Source organism: Peromyscus leucopus, chromosome 12 (assembly GCF_004664715.2).
Source record: "Peromyscus leucopus breed LL Stock chromosome 12, UCI_PerLeu_2.1, whole genome shotgun sequence".
Classification (NCBI taxonomy): domain Eukaryota; kingdom Metazoa; phylum Chordata; class Mammalia; order Rodentia; family Cricetidae; genus Peromyscus; species Peromyscus leucopus.
The window spans coordinates 59,995,200-60,016,645 of NC_051073.1; the positions used below are offsets into that span (position 1 = coordinate 59,995,200).

The 21,446-nt window shown below is 45.6% G+C and overlaps 2 protein-coding genes across 2 annotated transcripts in view; one reads left to right on the forward strand and one right to left on the reverse strand.

Moving 5' to 3' along the window:
• The window catches only part of Hspbap1 (HSPB1 associated protein 1), a 56,228-nt gene extending 38,219 nt beyond the window's left edge, over window positions 1-18,009 (reverse strand). Inside the window, 1 exon segment of the mRNA XM_028886313.2 lies at window positions 17,057-18,009. Coding sequence (XP_028742146.1) covers window positions 17,057-17,120 — 64 coding nt within the window. The 5' untranslated portion in view covers window positions 17,121-18,009.
• Window positions 18,010-18,123: 114 nt separating this feature from the next.
• The window catches only part of Slc49a4 (solute carrier family 49 member 4), a 79,317-nt gene continuing 75,994 nt past the window's right edge, over window positions 18,124-21,446 (forward strand). The window contains exon 1 of the mRNA XM_028886312.2: window positions 18,124-18,729. Coding sequence (XP_028742145.1) covers window positions 18,387-18,729 — 343 coding nt within the window. The 5' untranslated portion in view covers window positions 18,124-18,386. The remainder of the gene's footprint in view (window positions 18,730-21,446) is intronic.

Sequence of the window (21,446 nt, forward strand, 5' to 3'; positions counted from 1 at the left end):
GGAGCTCCTGCTCCAGTCGGGGAGTCCCTTTAAAGACACCCTAAAAGGACAGGCAGGACAGCTCACACTCGGGCTGACTCTCAGACATGTATTTATGATTCTCGGAATCTCTGAGGAAGAGGCCCAATTCCTTCGACAATCAACCTTCTAAGCTAATAAAAAAAAGAGGAGGCAGGAAGGGCCCGCAGAAGAACTTGGGTAACCTGTGTCTGTCCCAGTGTAGGGCTTGTTTTTATTGTTTTTTGAGACAGGGTCTCTCTACATAGCCCTGGCTATCCTGGAGCTCTCACTATGTAGACCAGGCTGACCTTGAGGCCAGAGGGATCCTTCTGTGAGGCTCATTTTTTTCAACTTTTATTTTTTTAATTATTAAGAAATTTTCTCTTCACCTTACATACCAACCACAGATGCCCTCTCTTCCCACCCACAAGGCTCAGTTTTTTTAAGACAATGAAGACTTAGTTTTGCTCCTTCTCAGGAAGGCCCACACTGTAGAATCTGCCCCTAAGCCCTTGGTGACAGAGATGAATAGGCTCTCCCAGCCCCAGCAGCCAACACCTAAGAACCTTGACCTCTGCAAGGGATGAGATCAGTGTGGGTGTTTGGAGGAAAGGAGGAAGAGCTGGGGCCGTGAGCAGAGCAAAGTTCCTGTCTTCGCCTTCAGCTGGTTGTTTTCGTTTCTTCACATACACAGATCAGAGGGTCCCACTCTCCCCTAAGGGGAGTTGGATGGGTGTGGAAATACGACTGAGAAAATTCATTTCCAGTCAGGTCCTTATCATAAGCAACATTCCATGTTTTAAATGAGCAAAGCTACAGCTAACAGTCGACTTGCCCCTTACTGACATCTGACAGACCCTTCATTTGTATTCTGTTGCCTTAAAGCGGGGGTGGGGAGGGTGGGGGAGGGAGGGTGGGGCTACCAGTAGACTGTCATCATGCAGGCCACTCAAATATACCTCAGTCACTTCAAGAACACTCCATTCCAGTTGTAAGGAACACTACAGCCACCAATGCCACTAAAGCCACAACTACTTCAGCTACAAACTTGCCCCGGGTCTAGGTGACTTCACTTCAGCCTCACAAGCCTTGGTGAACTCTAGATGGCCACACCTCTCCTGCAGCAAGTCTCACTCAGGACAGGAGGGGAGAGCTTTCCCAGTGACTTAGCAACAAACTTGTCATTAATGTGTATGTGACATCCATGGGTGATGTGGTCCACACAAAAACACAGCTCTCCATTCAAAGGGAGTAGGAGGGTTTATTCCAGAGTCAAATAGGACCATGGCCCAGGAACAGATTCAGGCTGCCCCAAACATCATGTTCCACTGTAGAAATAGTTATATGACATTTTATTAGTTATAGAACAAAGTCATACATCAAGGCATCACCCAACTACAACAGTGGGAATCACGGGTAGGCAGGGTACAGCAAAGCAAGGCCAATCTGCTATACTAGCTAACAATATTCTTAGCTTTGGGGCTGGTGCAAGTTAGTGGTTAAGAATACATTGTAAAGGTTTTGACAAGCACAAGAATATTAGTTCAGACACAGAATGAATGTTTTTCAAGGGACTAAAAATGGCGCCAGATATTTTAGTTCTGGTCTGCAACATTTTAATTCTCCATAACTTCAGTCATTTTATGTAGAATCTATTTTTTCCCTTTGGTGTGTATATGTACATGTGTGCAGTGTGCATGCATGCATGTATGTGTGGTGCACAGGTGCAAATGTGCATGAGCACGTGGAGGCTTGAGGTTAATGTTGGGTGTCTTTATCGGTACCTCTCTACTTCATTTATAGAGACAGGGCCTCTCTCTGGTTCCCAGGGCTCACCCATCTGCTAATCAGGCCAGCAGCTTGCCCTGGGGACTTCTTGCCTCTACCCTGAGTGCTGGGATTACAGGTAGCTGTCATTCCTGCCCTGTTTTTATGCAGGCTCTGAAGATCTGCATTCCAGTTTTCAAGCCCTTTATCCACCGAGGCATCTCCCTAGCCCCATCTTGTACAATCTTTAACAGGTGCAGGTCTTTTTTCTTTCTAAAAACTCAATCTGCAGTACATATGTATGACTTGTGATTGGTGGACCTGGAAGCTGCGCAGAAGTCAGTCGCTCCCCAACTGGGGCTACAGAAACAGGCTGCTTTCAGTCTTGTTAGGTTAAGTCTGAGAAGTGTCCCTCCAGTAAACCGACTGCTCCTTTTGAGATGCAACACTAGGTCTCAATAAAAGCCTCTTCTAAATGGTCTTTTGGTGCCCAGTGACATGAGCAGATAATACTATGAACAGATGGAGCACTGAGTTTAGCTCTAGGTGTGTGCTAGTATGGTAACTAGAGAGTGGCTATCGAGGTTGTAAGTCCTCCAGCCTCCCAATGCCATAAGCCATCAGCTCATCCACAGCTTAAAGGAGGCCGAAGTGTTCTCAGGAGCTGCCCTGAGTTACGGGCTGAGAGAGCAGATGTCCAAAGCCTAGAGCTGTTAAGACTGCTCAGTGTGGAGCCACTGGACACTTAGAGCCTACAGCAATAACTACCTGACTTGAGCACCTTGGGAAACAAGGCTAGGGCTGTAAGCCCTCAGCTCTCAAGGTCTAGAGCCAGGAATCTCTGGCTTTGGAAGTGCAGACCAGTAAGGTCTGACCGAGGACTTCAGAGCCTAGATCTACAAGCCTCTATACTCAAAAGCCCAGCTCACAGGCCTCTGGAGTCCAGGCTGCCAAGAGTAAGGGAGCAGCAGGGCCTTGGCCTGTTTATGATTTTCTCTGATAGAGCAAGAGGGCCCTCAGGCAGCTGCTTGTGACAAAAGGTCTTACTTCATACTGGTCTGTCAATGTTCAGTACAAGGTTACCTGACTGCAACGTATCAAATCAGAGTGCCTGGATTCCCTGTATATGAACATGGATGAGTCACTTTTTTTTTTTTTTCTTTCCTCCATACAAGGTTTCTCTGTGTAACAACCCTAGCTGCCCTGGAACTATCTCTGTAGACCAGGCTGGGCTTGAACTCACAGAAATCCTCCTGCTTCTGTCTCCTGAGTGCTGGGATTAAAGGCATGTGCCACCACCGCCCGGCGAGTTACATTTTTTTTGGGGTGGGGGGGTTGTTTTCGTTTTTTTGTTTGTTTGTTTTTTGTTTTTTCAAAACAGGGTTTCTCTGTGTAGTTTTGGAGCCTGTCCTGGAACTCACTTTGTAGACCAGGTTGGCCTCAAAAACACAGAGATCCACCTAGCTCTGCCTCCCGAGTGCTGGGATTAAAGGCGTGCTCCACCACCGCCCCAGTGAGTCACATTTTTTAAAAACCACATTTTTGAAGTGCTAGAGAGACGGTTCAGTGGGTAAGAGTGTCTGCTGCATTAGCGTGAGGACCTGAGCTCCGGTCCCAGCACCCATGAAAAAGCTAGGTACGGCCATGAGTAATGTGTTGTTTTTGTCATGTTGTGTGTGGTACCCTAGTCAGATCAGAGCTATCAGATCCAGGTATGGCATGAGTACATGTGTGTGGTACCCTACGTCCAGATCCAGGAGCTCTCCCACCTGTCTTGAAGGAACAAGGCTGAGAGGGAGAGAGCAAGGGATGTCCTCTTTTGGTCTCTGCACATTTATGTATATACAAAGACCCACCCATGCATACACCACACACACCACCACACCACCACCACCAATAATAATAACAACAATAATATACTTTTAAAGTTTAGTTAGGCTGCTTAGGGAAGGTGAAATTTCTCTCCCACTCCAAGGATCTCTGGTTGGAAATGACATAAGACAGGTTAAGATGAGAAAGGTCTAGAGATTTTATTTAGTATCTCTCACATGTGTCTAGGAGCCTGCATAGGAAAGATGAAGGTCCACAGACGGACTTCGAGCATGATCCTTATACAGCAGGCTGGACAAAGAAGTGAGGTGTGAGAACATGACTAGACCAAGGAGTCTGGGCTAGGGCTGTCATTGAAGAGACGTGACCAGAAGATAATATGACTTAACAAGTCTGCTTATCCAGATTTCTCAGTGCTGACTGTCATCTCTGGTTGTGGAATGACTTCCTTTTCCCTTCCTTTCCCTCGGTACAGGAAGATACCTTCCCAATGGAGTCTTACGTCCTGGTTTAGGAGGAGAAAGGAAAGCAAGGTCCTTTCTTGTACCTGCTCTTTTCTGAATGTCTCTAACACAAAATAATCAACATGCTAAAGTGGTATGTTTTCATCCCCACAATATACAAAGCTATATCTGAGTTGGCTTGTGTATCAGGGATAGACTGCTTGCTGAGCATGAGGTAGACCCTGGGCTCAGTGCTCAACACTAAAAAAGGGAAGATCTAAGTACTCATGAGGCAGATGCAGGTAGATCTCTATGAGTTCCAGGCCAGCCAAGACTGCATAGTGAGACCTTTTCAAACAACAGCAATAAAAAACAATATATCTATACTCTATGCTTATACACATAAATTAGAACTATGCTTTGGGAAAAAATTGGGGACAATGAAGCCAAAGCCTTAAAGAACCACCCACTATTTTCATAACTCAAATAACTCATAGAATAGAAATTACTCAACAAAATAATCATAAGCTTCATATTATGCATACATATTATATGTATTATGTATAGCATACAAATACACACAAATTAATACCACACTATAGCAGCTAAAAGCGTGGATACTTAATGTTCCCCAAATACTTACTAAATTATGACTCAGCAATCACATGGCATATTATATATAGTAAAAATAAAAATAAGAGCTATGTGGAGAAGTGTAAAGATGCGAGGTGGTTAAGGAGAGTGGGGGCTGAACTGACTCACAGTTATTACAAAAGTCACGTGAGAAATGTGATGTCTAAACAACAGGAGGTGTCAGTGAGGAAGGAAGTGATGGTACAGCTGGAGAAATACTAACAAGATCAAAGACCATGGCAACCAGAGACCGGGTGGGAGGAAGATGCAGCCAGAGGCAGCCTGGGGCTTCCAGATTAGTGACCTGCCACAAAGAGAAGTCATAGGCAGCCACTTGTTTGGTTGGGAAGATAAGGAATACGATTTTGAACACCATCATCATAACAGCATGTATTTACAGTGTCCATCTGCTCCTCTAAGAAGCCTATGAAACGGAGAAGACATTTCCATCATCAAAGGAAAGAACTAGCCAATGACAAGTAACTAAGCAGGTCTGATTTGCATGCCTAATGTTCTTCATACTGCACAAGGCTACTTCCAGAGAAGGCAAACTGTGGAGCATGACCTAAGGCTGAAAACTTGAGAGACAGAGGGGGGAAGGGGAGGGAGGGAAGCAGCGAGTGCATGGACACACACACACACACAGAGAGAGAGAGAGAGAGAGAGACAGAGAGAGAGAGAGAGAGAGAGAGAGAGAGAGAGAGAGAGAGAGAGAGAGAGAGAGAGACCCAGTTTGCTTTCTATCACTGTAATAAACACCTTGTCCAAAAAAGCAACTTGGAGAGGAAAGGGTTTATTCTGTTCACACAGTTCTTCCCTCAGTGATGAACAGTCCAGGCTAGAACTCAAGACGGGAACCTGGAAGAAGGAACTGAAACAGATGCCATGGAGGAATGCTGCTTCCCTGTAGCTTGCTCTGTTTGCTTTCTCAAACAACCCAGGACCACCTGCCCAGGGTGGCTTCACCCACAGTGGGCCAGGCCTTCCCACACATCAATCATTAATCAAGAATGCCCTACAGACTTGCCTATCTGCCAATCTGATGGAGGCATTTTCTCAACTGCAGCTCCCTCTTTCCTGATGACCCTAGCTTGTGTCAGGCTGACAAAACACCAGACAGCATAGAGAATGACCTGAAAAGATATAGGTCTAGGAAATCTCAGGATCAGTTCACAGGTAATAACGCATGCATATTTTGGGGAGACAGGAATGTCTGGGGGAAGATGGGGGGCATGTTACATCTGTAGTAGAGACTACTAGCAGTCTGCCTAACAATACCCATTCTCTTCTTCCTGAAGCTTTAATTTTCCTCTTCAGGACTAGGTGTTGGACCCAGGTCCCCGTGGACCTAGGTAAGCACTCCACCACTGAGCCAGATCTCCACCCCCTCTTCCTCCTTATCAACAGAACTCTGCATGAGGAACAATGGCTAAAAAATTCTCTCTTAGACTCCTTTGCAGACAGAAGCGGACAAAGATTTATATGTGTACGTGTGTGTGTGCATGTGTGAGTGAATGTACACACGTGTGTTCACATTTATAGATGTATGCATTGGTATGCAAGTTCCTGAGTCAGCATTTTAGCCCTTATCCTCGCTCCTCTCCCGCACCTATTTTGCCTGGAAACAGATTTAACCAGCATGGGAAACAAAAGGAAATGGCAAAATTTGCCAAAACAATGCAAGAGGTTCACCTCTGTCCCATTTCACCAGCACCAGAGAACTTCTACTCCCTATAACTGTAATTAACAAGGCAATTCCACATAATTTATCTGGTAATCAAGAGGGGTTTATTTCTGAGGTAACTTACAGCCAATAAGGGTTGGTTACAGGATCCAGGAGAGATGAGGTACCATCCAGCGGACAACTCTGGTTTGGTCTCCCATCCAGCTTCCAGGACCATGAGGTATCCAGAAGGTGCATGCAGGTGCACACCTCGAGTCTTAAGGGGCTCCCCCTCAGCCACGCCCCAGGGGCAGGTCATAGGCAGGTGTGGCAGTTACCTGCTGTAACTCTAGGGGCAGTGTTTCAAGGTCAAAGCTGGAACAGCTACCCACTACAACCTCCCAATTGTTTTTGTATGAAAATAAACCTTCATAGTCAAGACATCATTGCTATGAATAGTTCCAAACTGAGAAACACCTTGCTGTCTCAGGCAAGGACACTTTCAGGGACAGCCTCACTCTCCCTTTGTAATGCTTTGTGGTTTAGACAGGATAAATCATAGACTGGTCTGACTCACTGTAGCATTTCTCAGTTCTAATGTGGTAAAACATTTAACCTGTGAACATTTCCCTTCTAGAACTTTAAAGGGCAAAGGCAATCAGATGTATTGGTGCTTCCAGTGTTGCTGTTTGTTTTTGCTCTTTTGGGGGGCCTGCCACCCAGCTCCCAAATAAATCACTCACAGAGGCTTATTCTTAATTATGAATGTTTGGCCTTAGCTTGGCTTGTTTCTAGCCAGCTTTACTTAATTTTACATTATTCCACTTACCTTTTGCCTCTGAGCTTTTCCCATTCTCTTACTTCTGTAAATCTTACTCTTACTCCATGGCTTGCTGTGTAGCTGGGTGGCTGGCCCCTGGAGTCCTCCTCTTCCTCTGGCTACATTTTTTTTTGATCGTCTCTTTCCAGATTTCTCTTTCTCTTTATAATCTCTGCCTGCTAGCTCTGCTTATCCTTTCTCCTGCCTCGCTATCAGCCGTTCAGCTCTTTATTAGACCACCAGGTGTTTTAGACAGGCACAGTAACACAGCTTCAGAGTTAAACATAAACAAAAGTAACACACCTTAAAATAATATTCCCCAACATTCCAGTGTAGAGACTGACTTACTCCCTTTAACTCAAACCAGAGCCAACAAAATACACAGCTTTGAATGCACCTCACAAACAGTTCTCACACATGGATGGTACACCTGGTTCCCCTTCTACAAATACATAGTCAGACATTATTAACACATGAAGACTGTTTCAACAAAACAGCTTCAAAGAAACTATTTTTCTTTACATGTTAGATTTTTTTTTTTTAAAAATGCCGTTATTGTTACGATCTAAAAATCCCAGATACCCCAGAGTCTATTTAATGGATGAGCACCCAAACCAAAGTTTGCTGAGAAAGCAGCTGGCCTAGTGACGGGCATACAAAACAAACATTTGCCAAGTAAATAAAAAGTGCTATTAAATGTGTGTTAAAAAAAAGTAATCAGATGTTTCCATAATAGAAAAGCAGCACATATTAAAGAATTTCAGGCCCAGAGTGAAATAACAATCAGTTGGTTGTGAGATAAAACTAATTTAGCTTCTGATAGTTTAATCAACAATGAACTGAGCCATTAAATTAGCAAGTTTAAGTCTCATGATTTCCTTTAAAGAAGGATGTAAGGCTGTATCCTATTAATTAAATAGCCTAGGGATATACCCAGTCATTACACGCCAGGGATATGTGCAAAGAGCTGTAAAGATTCTGAGGGAACCGCAACTGTCTTTGAAGGATGAGTGTATTTAGGTCCAAACTTGCAAGCAGGGACTTCTAATGAGATGGTTTAGAAACGGCTGGGAAGAAACATCACTGATCCAGATGTTGCACAACTACCTATTCTCCCTTCAAACATTGCACAGTCAATAAAACAACAACAAAGAAAAGAGAAAAAGCCAGTACATGCAGTCTATTTGGTGCAGTCTGGTTACGATAATTCTTTGGGGATAGTTGAAACATCATAAAAGAATGAACTGCCCTTTTCAGTAAGAATAATAATAATAATAATAATAAATATACAAAGCATAAGATAATTTGAAAACCAATTTCTCTGAATTTCCTAGTTATCTGGCTTTAGTAATTAATATCTGACTTGGACTGGTATCTAAAATTTAGAATAAGATGAGACGAAAGGACATTTACCAGATTTTCAGAAGACTCTCCAAATACTGATAGAATTTAACTAAGATCCTGAAATAAAAATAATGTCTCTCACATAGAAAATATAAATGGAAAAATAATAATAAAAAATGTGCAGAAGGTGTCATAAAAGTTACAATATAGAAACCCCCAGAGTAACACAACAGGATTAAAAAAAAAAAACCTGGCTTGGGGAGATTTCTGAAATATAGACATGTATGGGGATCTCTCCAATCTGACAACTATTACATATGTGTGTGAAATTTCAAACCATTAGAATGGTAGCTATTAGGACAAAAAGCAGTTATCATCTGGGCCAGGTCTAAAAACTGGATAGACTCATGTCTAACAAAATGATTGACTGGTAGACATGTGCCTGTGATCCCAGCATTGAGAGGCTAAGGCAGGATGATGGGGAGTTCTCTAAGGCTTGGGCTACACAGTGAGAACCTGTCTAAAAAAGAAGAGGACAAGGGGCTGGAGAGATGGCTCAGAGGTTAAGAGCACTGACTGCTCTTCCAGAGGTCCTGAGTTCAATTCCCAGCAACCACATGGTGCTCAAACATCTGAAATGAGATCTGGTACCTCTCTTCTGGCCCGCAGTCATACATGCTGTATACATAATAAATAAATAAATCAAAAAAAAAAAAAAAAAAAAGAAGAGGACAAAATGCTGGATTAGTAGTAAAGAGAGAAGAGGAAACTTAGACAAAGATACTTTCTCACTTTGTAGGCATTACTTTGAAATGTCAATAAAGACTATGAAAGTTCTCCTAAAAAGCTTAACATAACGCTTGAGTAAAATGACCAGTAGCTGGCCAGGCGTGGTGGCACACACCTTTAATCCCAGAGCTCAGGAGGCAGAAGCAGGCAGATCTCTGTGAGTTTGAATCCAGCTTGGTCTACATAATGGAACTCTAGGCCAGCCAGGGATACATAATGTGACCTTGTCTGGAAAAACAAAAACAGAATAGCAATAGGCATAGATCCTGGAAATTTCAAGGATTCAAGGTTGTAGCATGAATCCTAATTGGTCTTAGTAAAAACCCTGAGCCAGGTATCAGGGTAAATGCTGAAAGATCAGAGCAAGCCACAGCCACCTCTTACCTCGCCAACTCCTCAGCCTGAAAGGGCTGACTGAGCTCCTTTCTCCTCTCGCCTTATATTCCTTTCTCTGCCTAGCTATATCACTTCCTGTCTCCACCCACCAAGTACTGTGAGCAAAGGCATGAGATCCCAAGTGCTGAGATTAAAGGTGTGTGCCACCACTGCCTGGCCTCTATGGCTAACTAGTGGCTGACTTTGCTCTCTGATCATCAGGCAAGCTTTATTTGTTAGAGCATACACAAAATATCACCACACAAGGTGGTCTTTTGCTACTGAAGAAAGACCACATTTTAATGTTGAGGCAGTTACGACTTAACCATGGCATTGCCCAGCTTGGGGTGAATACATGACACAGGCCTTTTAGATCCTTCCAACATTACACTTATAACTCTTGCCCAGCTGACCTAGAAACTTTGTTGCCTTCTCAAACATGTCTCCTGGCTCCTAAGAGGCTAGGGAGACGGCTCAGCAGGTCAAGTGCTAACCAGGCAAGTGTGAGGACCAGGGTTCAGATCCCCAGAAGCCACATAAGACATCTGGCCCAGGGCAGCAGAGACAAGGGATCCTCAGAGTAGGCTGACCAGATTAGCTCAAGCAACAAGTTCCGGGTTCAACAAGAGACCCTGCTTCAATACGTAAGGTTGAGAGATTCATGGAGGAAGACTCAGGAAGCATCCCCAGACCCCTACATACACATGTGCACTCTCACACCCACACAAATGTGAACAAACCTATGTATGTACACATGTACATCACACCTCTCTCTCTCTCTCTCTCTCTCTCTCTCTCTCCTCTCTCTCTCTCTCTCTCTCTCTCTCTCACACACACACACACACACACACACACACACACACACTCCCAAAAAAATTGGCTCAAAAAAAAAAAACATACAAATTTAAAAATAATACTGGTTTTAAACCTAAAACAAGGACAAGTAAATCTGCACTTTAAATCAGGCTCACACTCGGAAGAATGGGATCTCAAATACTAACGCTCTTTTCAAATGCTTCATGGTATCTTCAAAATCCTGACAAAAATATTTTGATCTGACTCCCGATGCTTCTAAGTAGATTCTCTATGACTGAAAGTAAACTGGTTATTTTGCTTGGCCTTTTTTTTTTTTTTTTTTTAAATTACAGAGAGTCAACAGTAAGATCTCACGAGACATTTGTACCCATGCTTCCAGCATCACTACCAGCTAAGTGGTGGGAGCCAGCCTGATGCCCGCTATGGAGTGGGTTGTGTGGCCTGAAGGAAAATGAAAGAATAACACTAACTGAAACAAGCCGCCACGAAGCCACTCTGTCATGTGATTCCCCTCGGAGAAGTGTTGAAGGTGGTCAAATGCACAGACCTTTTGACGGATGCTCCGTTAAGCATAACCAGAAAGAGTTTCAAACACGGATCAGTTCCAGTTTCAGGCTCACCTCCCCGGCTCCGGGCCACTCAACCGGTTACTTGCACTCTAACGACCCCCGACCTCCAAGCACCCATTCCAAGCTTTCCTCTCAGCGCTCCCGAACCTTCTCCACATCCTCATTCCTGTGGTGCTTCGCTGTTTTTCTGAGAAGCCTGGGACCCATGACTTCCCCCTTCACCACTTCAGCATTTCTACTTTCACACTGCTTTTTCTCTGGGCTCAACAGACACAATGACCTCCTTCTCTCTTGCATTCGCTCACCACCTCCATGAAAACCGCAAGTTGCTCACGTATGTTGCTGTGAGAACAAAGGTTTGGGTTAAAATGAAAACATTAAGTGTTAACACGGCAAGGTCTGACGGACTGAGGAGACAACTGAGATGTCCTGGAGCTGGCTGTGAGACGGCCAAGCAGGGTGACAGCAGCTCCTTCCTTCCCAAGCCCTTGTGGGACATTATTGCCCTTTCTTACATTCCCACTTCTCACTGTAAGTGAAGGTGTCCCCCACCTACTTCAGCAGAGACCCCAGACCATCCCACAAACAAGGAGTTTACAGAACAAATGCAGCTACCTTTTGGGAGGCGCGAGAACAAAGAGCTTAGAGTCCATAATTACCAGTATTTGAGACAGCTGCCAAGTCAGAAGGTGTTAACACCAGTAACTAACAGCTGGCAGTCAAGGTCCATCACTAACAAAGCCAGAGTCAAAGCTAACAGAGGGGGTTTCAAGCACCCCCATCTGAGTGCGCAGTACATGAACAGCACATGATCGTCACCCTGGTTAGGTCAGAGGGCATGAACTGAGTGTGTAGGCTCTCCACTGGTTCAGCTCATGATGGGCCGAGAACTAGCCAATCTCAATAGTTACCTCAGTCTTTGTCCAGTTATGGTCATGTCCCTATAAAATCCCCTAGACAAAGGCGTTCACTAGCTTTTCCTTTCGTGGAAACTCCTCCCACGCTTGGGACTTTCTCTCACTTTTTCTAAACTTCTCACTTTTCTGTAATTTTCCCTAATTAAGCATGCTTCCACTTTGCACACTCTGAGAAGTTTGTGTCCTTAGTCTTCATTGGCATGAGACGACTCCTGTGGAATAATCTTTTTGTACACTGTGAAAATGTGTCACTCAGATGGGTTTAATAAAAAGCTGAATGGAATAGCTTGGCAGGATTTTCAGGGCAGAGAGAATGCTGGGAGGAAGAAGGGTAGAGATGCCAGCCAGGTATGGAGGAAACAGGAAAGCAGCATGGGCAGTACAAAGTAAAGGTAATAAAGCCACAAGGTAAAAAGTAAATTAGAAATGGGTTAATTTAAGTTATAAGAGCTAGTTAGAAACAAGCCTAAGCTACTGGCCAAGCTTTCACAATTAATAAGAAGTCTCTGTGTGGTTGTTTGGGAGCTGGCTGGCAGGGCAGAAAAATCCACCTACATACAATGAACTCAGAGTTACTGTCTCAGGTTGACTTCTGGTGACAGTAGAGTTTCCTGTACTTTAGGAGCCTGGGTAAAGTCCAAATGGGCTGAAATAGGTCCCCTGCACTCAAAACTCTGCACACTAATTCACACCTCATTTTTCAGGCTGGAAAATAGACATCTCCAATTTCTTTCCTCACCTCAGTCACCAAAGCCAACACTTTCTTCTTCCCTATTTGTGGTGCTGGGAAATGAACCTAGGACCTGAATAAGCAAGACAAACACTCTACGACTGAGCCACACACTCAGTCTGAGCAGCTGATGTCTTAGTTAGGGTTTCTATAGCTGCCACAAAACACCAAGATCAAAAAACAAGTGGGAGAGGAAAGGGTTTATTTGGATTACACTTCCAGATCAGAGTCTATCATTGGAGGAAGTCAGAACAGGAACTCAAGCAGGACTGGAACCTGGAGGCAGCAGCTGATGTAGAGGCAATGGGTAAGTTCTGCTTGCTGGCTTGCTCCCCATGGCTTGCTCAGCCTGCTTCCTTACAGATCTCAAAACCACCAGCCTACAATGGGCTGGACCCTTCCCCATTGATCACTAATTGAGAAAATGCCCTACAGCTGAATCTCATGGAGGCATTTCCTTAACTGAGGCTCCTTCCTCTCTATTGACTCAAGTTGTGTCAAGTTGACACAAAACCAGCCAGTGCCCTTCCTATTAGCAATAAAAAATGGCTATCAGGGCGGTGGTGGCGCACGCCTTTAATCCCAGCACTCGGGAGGCAGAGCCAGGTGGATCTCTGTGAGTTCGAGGCCAGCCTGGGCTACCAAGTGAGTTCCAGGAAAGGCGCAAAGCTACACAGAGAAACCCTGTCTCGAAAAACAAAAAAAAAAAAAAAAAAAAAAAAAAAAAAAAAAAAACAAAAAAAAGGCTATCATTCTTAGCTTTCTAATTCCTGCCAGACACTATAGGCTAGGTTAGCTACAAGTATTATCTTTAATTTTCACAACTATTGTGCATTTCATAAAAGAGGAAACTGAGGCGCACTCTTTCTCCCTCTAATTTATCCCATATCCTTCAGGCACAGTGATCTTTCTAAACTTAAATCTGATCATATTACACCCACCATTAAACCTCTTTAAAACTTACTACTTTTTGTTTTGTTTTGTTTTTCAAGACAGGGTTTCTTTGTGTAACAGTCTTGGCTGTCCTGGAGCTCACAAAGATCCACCTGTTTCTGCTTCCCAAGTGCTGGGATTAAAGGTGTATGCCACCACCGACCGACTTCTTATCATTATTTTTTAAAGTCCAGGTAACTGGGCACAAGGTAACCTTCATCATCCCTTTGTCCCCAACATTCCTCACATCAACATCTTTTAATCCCTGGACCATGTCCTGCTTCTTCTCCTCTTACCTCTAGACTCAGCACAGGACTTGTTTTTCATTTTAAACTAAATTCAAAATTATTAGCATGCATGTGAGTATGCATGGCGGTCAGAGGATACTCTGTGATATCAAGTCTCTCTTTCCATCTTTCCATGGGTTTTGGGGTGTGGGTGTGGGGGCAAACTCAGGTGGCCAGGCATACATGGCAAGCACTTTACCCCATGAGCAATCTCACCGGCCACTTTTTATTTTTTCTTTGAGACACAGTTTACGTACAGGCTGGCCTCAAACATGCTATGTGGCCAAGGCTGACCTTGAGTTCCTCATCCATTGTCTCATGTGATGGGATTACAGGTGCACTACACCATAGCTGGCTGGGATTCCCGTATTCATCCACTCACCATACATATTACATAAATGAAATGTATATAAGTTCTGTCTTAGTTACCTTTCTATTGCCATGATAAGACACCACCTTCCTAGTCCAAAGTCTTCCACATTCCCCCCAAACCAGCATGGTCTGTAACAGAAATGCCCTACTTCTGGTACCAAATTTGGTCTTCGTTTTCTATTGCTGTGAAAGGACACCATTACCAAGGCAACTTATAGAAGAAAGAGTTTACTGGGTGGCTTGCAGTTTCAGAGTGTTAGGTCCATGACCCACTGTAGCAGGGAGCATGGCAGTAGCCAGGCAGGCACGGTGTAGTAGCAGTGGTAGCTGAAAACTTTTATTTTGATCCATACGCAGGAGGCAGAGAGCCCTAACTGGGAATGGCATGGGCTTCTGAAACCTCAAAGCCCACCCCTAGTGACACACCTCCAACAAGGTCACATCTCCTAATCCTTCCCAAACAGTTCCACCAACTGGGGACCAAATAGTCAAGCAGATGAGCCTATGGGGCCAGTTTCATTCGAACCACGGCAGGTCATTTCCTCAAAGTTCTTAAAATCCAGTGGCATAAGCAAGTATTAAAGATAAGTATGATGACAGAATGAATCAGGATTCTGTGTTATAAAACATTTAGTGATAGTGAAAGTCAGAGTGAATGTTTCAGATCAGTTTGATGTAGTAAGAGGTCTCAGATGCTTACACACTTTGAAACCTGAAGACTAAGATGGTCAGATACATGAAAAGCAGGAGGCAGGGTGAGGGGCAAGATATACTGCTTAGAAGAGAAAACAGTCCCCAAAACTGACACACGGAGTTGAATGAAACTAAAAAGTGTGCATACAAAACAACCCCTTAGTGGAGTGTTGTGGGATATTTGTACACTGTGTGAAGATGTATGGCTGTGATTGGTGTAATAAAGAGCTGAATGGCCAATAGCTAGGCAGGAGAGGACAGGCAGGATTTCCAGGGAGAGGAAGAGAAGGAGGAATCTACTCTAGAGAGATGCCAGGGAGACACTGAAGAGGTCGGACATATGGTACAGAGTAGAGATAACGGAGCCACGTGAAGAATGTAGATTAATAAAAGCAGGCTAATGTAAGTTATAAGAGCTAGTGGGACAAGCCCAAGTCAATGACTTTCGTAATCAAGAAGTCTCTGTGTCATTATCTGTGGGCTGGAGGTCCCAACGAGAAAGTACTGCTACAGTGGAGTGAACAAACAATCCACAGAGAGGGTGAAAATGTTTCCAGCTATACTTTAGACCAGAGGTTAACATCTGGAATATACAAGAAATGCAAAGTTATTCACACACACACACACACACACACACACAAACACACACACCCCACACCCCACCACAAATTGGCCAATGAACTGAAGAACAATTATCAAAATAAACAAAAATGGCCCATTAATATCTTATAAAGCATTCAGTAACCTTAGTTCTCAGAGAAATGCAAATTATAACCACTCTGAGATTCCATCTCACCCAGGTCTGAATGGCTATTATCAAGAAAACAAAGGATAACAAATATTGCTGAGACTGTGGGAGAAGAGGAGCCCTTATTCACTGCTAGTAAGGGTGTACACTGGGGCAGCCACTTGAAAATCAGTTAAAATACTAAACCAGAGCTACCAGATGTTCCTTCTGTACCACTCCTGGGCACAGAGGACTCTATCCTGCTACAAGGTTGGCTGCACATCCATGTTCAATGCTGCTCTATTTTCAACAGCAAGGAAACAGAATCAGCCTAGATGTCCATAAATTGATGAATACATATATTATATATATTCAGCCATAAAGAAAATCACAATTATGAAAATGAATGGGGCTTGAAATTATATTAAATGCAGCTCTTAACTTCTAATATAAATGAGGAGTGTGGATAGAAGCCGGAGAACTAAAAGGGGTCCATGGGGGGGGCACTAGGGGAGGGAGGTGGGGAGGATAGTAGAAAGGTATGATGTGGGAAGAAAGGGGATACTGGGGGTGCAAGTGTGCCAACTACGATGGAGAAGAGGCCGAGAGACAGGAGAAACAAGTCTGATGGTCAGGGGGATCGACCCAAGTCGAGAATGTGTGAAAATGCCCTAAGAAAGCCTGTTACATTTCATGGCAAATTAAAAAATTTAATCGAAGAATGAAAAAACAAAAGAGATGCTGTTTAGAGACATCAACAGACCTCAAATCAAAGATTTTTTTTTTTCTTTTTGTAGGCCATGATTTGGAGCTTGGATTTTATTCTAGGTTCCAAGTACAATACAAATTATTAAAGAATTGTGTCGCTTTTTTTCTGATGAATGGTGACGAGAAAAGAGAGGCATAAAATAGGATACAGGACACTATCAGGAAGATAAACTAATGGTTTAGGTAAACAAACAAACAAAAGACTAATTTGGGGACAGGAGAGATGATGGGCTGGCAAGTAAAAACGCCTGGAGCACAAGTTCAGCGAACTCCCCAGAGACCTACATAAAAAGCTATGTTCGCACACATCTGTAATCCCAGCACTTTATCCTGGAGATGAGGAGGCAGAGACGGGAGAATCACCACAAAGCACCAGCTAGCCTCACAGGCCAGCTAGCCTCGGCCAAAGGAACACCGTGCCTACATGCGATCAGACAACGGAATGGCACGATGTAAGAAGTCACATTCACTAAAACAAGTCACTTTCTTCACTGCCTAACGCACAGCGGGAGAGACTTGGGATGCAACCGTGGCCGGTTGGCACCACCGAGGCATTCGGGAGTCCCTGACCCGCACCTACCTTCCTCCCCGACAGCTATCCGGGCGGGGGTCCCGGACGCGCTCCCCTCGTAGCCCGTTGCCATGGTTACTGCGCCAAGGATGGAGCTAGTACCGGGTCAGAGGAACCTCTGGGATCTGCTGCCTCCACGCAGGAAGGATCCACCGCCTTCACCGGAACCGGCGCTCCCGGGGCCACGTGACTACGCTGGGCGTGGCCACGCCAGTTTGTTTTGCTCCAAGGATCCCGAAAGCGCCGAGCACGTGGCCTGGGCCCGGGTACCTCTTTCTCCAGCCCTTAGCTTTGTTTTTGTTTTTGTTTTTTTTTCCCCGAAGATCCTCCTTTTCCGCCCTGGCTTTCCCTCACTAAGTGGGACTCGCGATTTAGGGGAACCCGGGGTAGGTTTGCCTGCACCTCCATTTTGCTGGTTCCTTTGGCATCGGGATCATCCCAGCTGGTTTTCCTGGCGGCCTGGGCATATGAACCTCAGGCAGTGCCCCTTGAGGGCGTTCCCTGTGACTCATTTCCCGAGCCTGATATGCCAAGTTGCTTGACTGTCGTTTTCAAGGACACAGACAGCTGTCAGGGGTCTGGATTTGTACATCGGAACAAACAAATGTCCGTCTGGTCAAGGGATGCACGAACACCCCTTCCTCCAGCTTCTGCCGATTGTTTAGTCTGGTTAACACCATGATGGGAGGTAATCTAGGTCACTGTCTTCCGACCTGAACATAATCCGTATTGTTTACCCTTTTGCGTGACGAAAATGGGTAGAAAGACTCAAGTATGAATGAAAATTGGTTAGTTTATAATCTCACTGTATACTTAAAGACACACACACAGACAAAATCAAATGGTTTTCATGACACAATACCCTGAGACCTTCCTATACCTCAATGTCCTGCCGCCTATAATTTCTGCAGTTAAAACCCCAATAAAAAAGCCTAATATAGAAGCAAACATTGGGCTAAGTGACCTGAGGTCAGCGAGTTGTTTATTGGGCACGTGATGTAAACTTGGGCACTTCCTCCAGCAACCCGCGGGGGACTGGCTCAGCCTCCCCAGCTCCAGCCTCCCGACCAGGCGCTCTCCTCCACTCTTCGTTCCTAGGGTCGCCTCCCCGGACCCCCGCACCTCGGCTCTCCCAGGGCGTTCCTGAGCTCCCAGCGAGCAGGGTGGACCCTGCCTCGCCTCCTCCCCTCGGGCTCGGCCGGCGCAGGCGCAGCAGACGCGGCCGGGAGGCCGAGGACCAGAGCGGCTCCGGCTCCGGCTCCACCCGCGCAGTCAGCGCCCGGCTGGCTGGTCTGCGGCCACCGGGACGCGTCGGGCAGGGCCGGCGGGCGGCGTCGCCATGGGCTCGGGCTGGAGCAGCGAGGAGGAGGAGCGGCAGCCGCTGCTGGGCCCGGGGCTCGGGCCTGCACCGGGGGCTGCGCGCAGGGGCCGGGAGGCGGCGGCCGTGCTGCCAGCGGCGGGCCCGGGCCCCGGGCGGGTGTACGGGCGCCGCTGGCTGGTGCTGCTGCTCTTCTCGCTGCTCGCCTTCGCCCAGGGCCTGGTCTGGAACACCTGGGGCCCCATCCAGAACTCGGCGCGCCAGGCCTATGGCTTCTCCGGCTTGGACATCGCGCTGCTGGTAATGTGGGGGCCCATCGGCTTCCTGCCCTGCTTCGCTTTCATGTGGCTGCTGGACAAGAAAGGTAAGGGGTCCGGGACGCCGGCGGGCGTGTCCCTTCTGCGGGAGCCGGCGCCTGCCAGGATCCCAGCCTGCCGGTGCCTCCCGGCTTGGTCTAGGGGTTGTGTGAGGTGATCGGGAGTCGCTGGCATCCCATCCCTAACTAGGGAACCCTCTGTCCCCAAAGCGACAAATAAGGAGGATGCTTTCCAAGTATTGATTTTTTTCTTTTGGGTTACGCCCTTTATGCAACACTAGAGATTTAGGCATCAGATGTTGAAGTCTTTGCATATTGTGGACCCCAGAGCGACCCAGTGCACTTGCTGTGAATGTTTGTGACACCTGACAGAAGTGACTCATGCTTTGATTTCAAAGGAATTTGAGGTGCTGAGGGTGACAGGTCAGAAAAGAGACTGGTGATGCCCAGATGTAAGGAAGCAATGAGCTGGCATGGTGACTCCAGCCCTGGAAGCACTGTTGGGAAACTCAGGTCTGAGGTCTGGATTTCTGGAAGGTAGCTCCCCGGGTTAAAATGAGCGCGTTCTCCAGGTGACTGTTCAGTTGCGATTTATTACTCTGAGATAAAGATCGCAGTTGCAAGGAGGCTCCCTTTCAGATGGGGACTCCAGGCATCGCACTTTGCCAGTTGCCGGTGAGATTCTGTGAGGTGGGAAGAAGGCCAGTGCAGGAAGAGTCAAGATGTTGAATTATCCCTCCTGAGTATAAGTAAGCCCCGAGGAGGCTGTTGTGCAAGATTTAGACTTCTTAGGTATGTAGTTGGATAATGGTCGGAAACTGCTTTGTGTAGATTCTATTCAATCTTTTATGAGGTTTTTTTTTTTTTTTTTTTTTTTTTGGTTTTTCGAGAAAGGGTTTCTCGGTGTAGCTTTGCGCCTTTCCTGGAACTCACTTTGGAGAACAGGCTGGCCTTGAACTCACAGAGATCCTCCTGGCTCTGCCTCCCGAGTGCTGGGATTAAAGGCGTGTGCCACTACCGCCCGGCCTTTTATGAGTTTTGATGCAATAAATTCTTCGTTAGTTTTGGAATAACATTGTCTTAGTCTACAGTCTGTTAACAAACAGCCATAAACTTATAAAACAAAAGACATTTATTTATAGCCTTTCTGGAAACTGGGAAGTCCAAGATGAAGGACTAATTGGATTGCTTATCTGGTGAGCATCATCCATACAATGTTCTTTTCTTTGTAATCTCTCCAGGGAAATGGCCAGGGATCTCTCTGGGGTCTCTTTGATAAGGGAAGCAATCCTGTTTATATAGACCCTACCCTCACAACCTGTTAGGTCCCCAAACCCCACCCCTTAGTCCAGTCACTTTGCTGGGAGTAGAATTTCAACGGGATTCTGAGTGGACCCACAAATGTTCTGTGCGAAGTAAAAGTAGAACATAGATTGATGTGGAGTTGTGATTGTCTGGTGTGAGAACAACATCCAACTGTGCATTTTCCCATCCCGGTGATTCCCTTACAGGAGTCCACATGGAAGAGACGACAAAATTGATGACTGAATACATTCAGTCATCATGAGCAATACATATGATCAATATGTGTTATAGATGCTCAAGAAGGGAGGGAAGGTCTAAGCCCAGAAGAATAGTGTCCAAAAGAGAAGGAAAAGTACTTTGATGTGTTCTATCCTAGCATTGAGTCCTGTGCATTCGTTTTGTTTGGTTTTGGTTTTTTGAGACAGGGTTTCTCTGTGTAGCTTTGGTGCCTATCCTGGAACTCGCTCTGTAGACCAGGCTGGCCTCGAACTCACAGAGATCCACCTGGCTCTGCCTCCTGAGTGTTGGGACTAAAGGCGTGCGCCGCCCAGCTCTTTTTTTTTTTTAAGAAGGTCATTTGGCAAACTGGAATGACCAGGAGAGTTGTTATGACAAGAGTCGTAATGGGTGTAAAAAAAAATCATGAAATTTAAGCTTCAACAACTGAGACAGAATATAGACTACATGAAAACCAAGCAAAAGAGCAGTAGACTTAATGTGTGTAGTTCGAAAGGAAGAACTATGACGTGACTGCAGTGTGAAGACTCAGCTAGTCAGAAGAGGTGTGTAGCGGTGGAAGGGACTGTAGGACTTCTAGAAGGAGCAGGCATGTGGGCAGGGGGTTCCAAAACAGCACTTGACCTAGAATAAGGTGGAAGAGACCAGTTATTAGATATTGATTTCTTTGGTGATTTACTCAGAGCACTGCTTGTACTCTTTGCCCAGCGTGACTTCACTTGCTACCTGAAACAGAATGGCCTAGAGAAAGAGCTGAAACAGTGGGTCGTTTCCCCTAACAACCCGCTGACTGCCGCGATCACTTCTGTAAAAATCCTGCTTGTACTGGGTGGTGAGAGCCTTTAATCCAGTCACGCCTTTAATCCCAGCACTTCGGAGGCAGAGGCAGGTGGATCTCTGTGAGTTCGAGGCCAGCCTGGTCTACAGAGTGAGCTCCAGGACAGCCAGAGCTACACAGAGAAACCCTGTCTTGAAAAGCAAACAAAAATCTAGCTTGCTTGCCCATTCCACCTTGTGGTTTTTGAGTAGAAAATAAGAATACAAACTGGCCCGGGATTGAAGGGCTTCAGGAGCCGTCCTGGCTCTGTCTACCGGTGACATCTCTCTCTCTCTCTCTTCCACCCTCATTGGTGTCTGGATGCTTATTCCAGAAAGATTCCCACCGTACATTGAGTGGGGGATTTCCTTTGTTTCGGAGCTTTCCTTTGTCTTTAAACTGAATT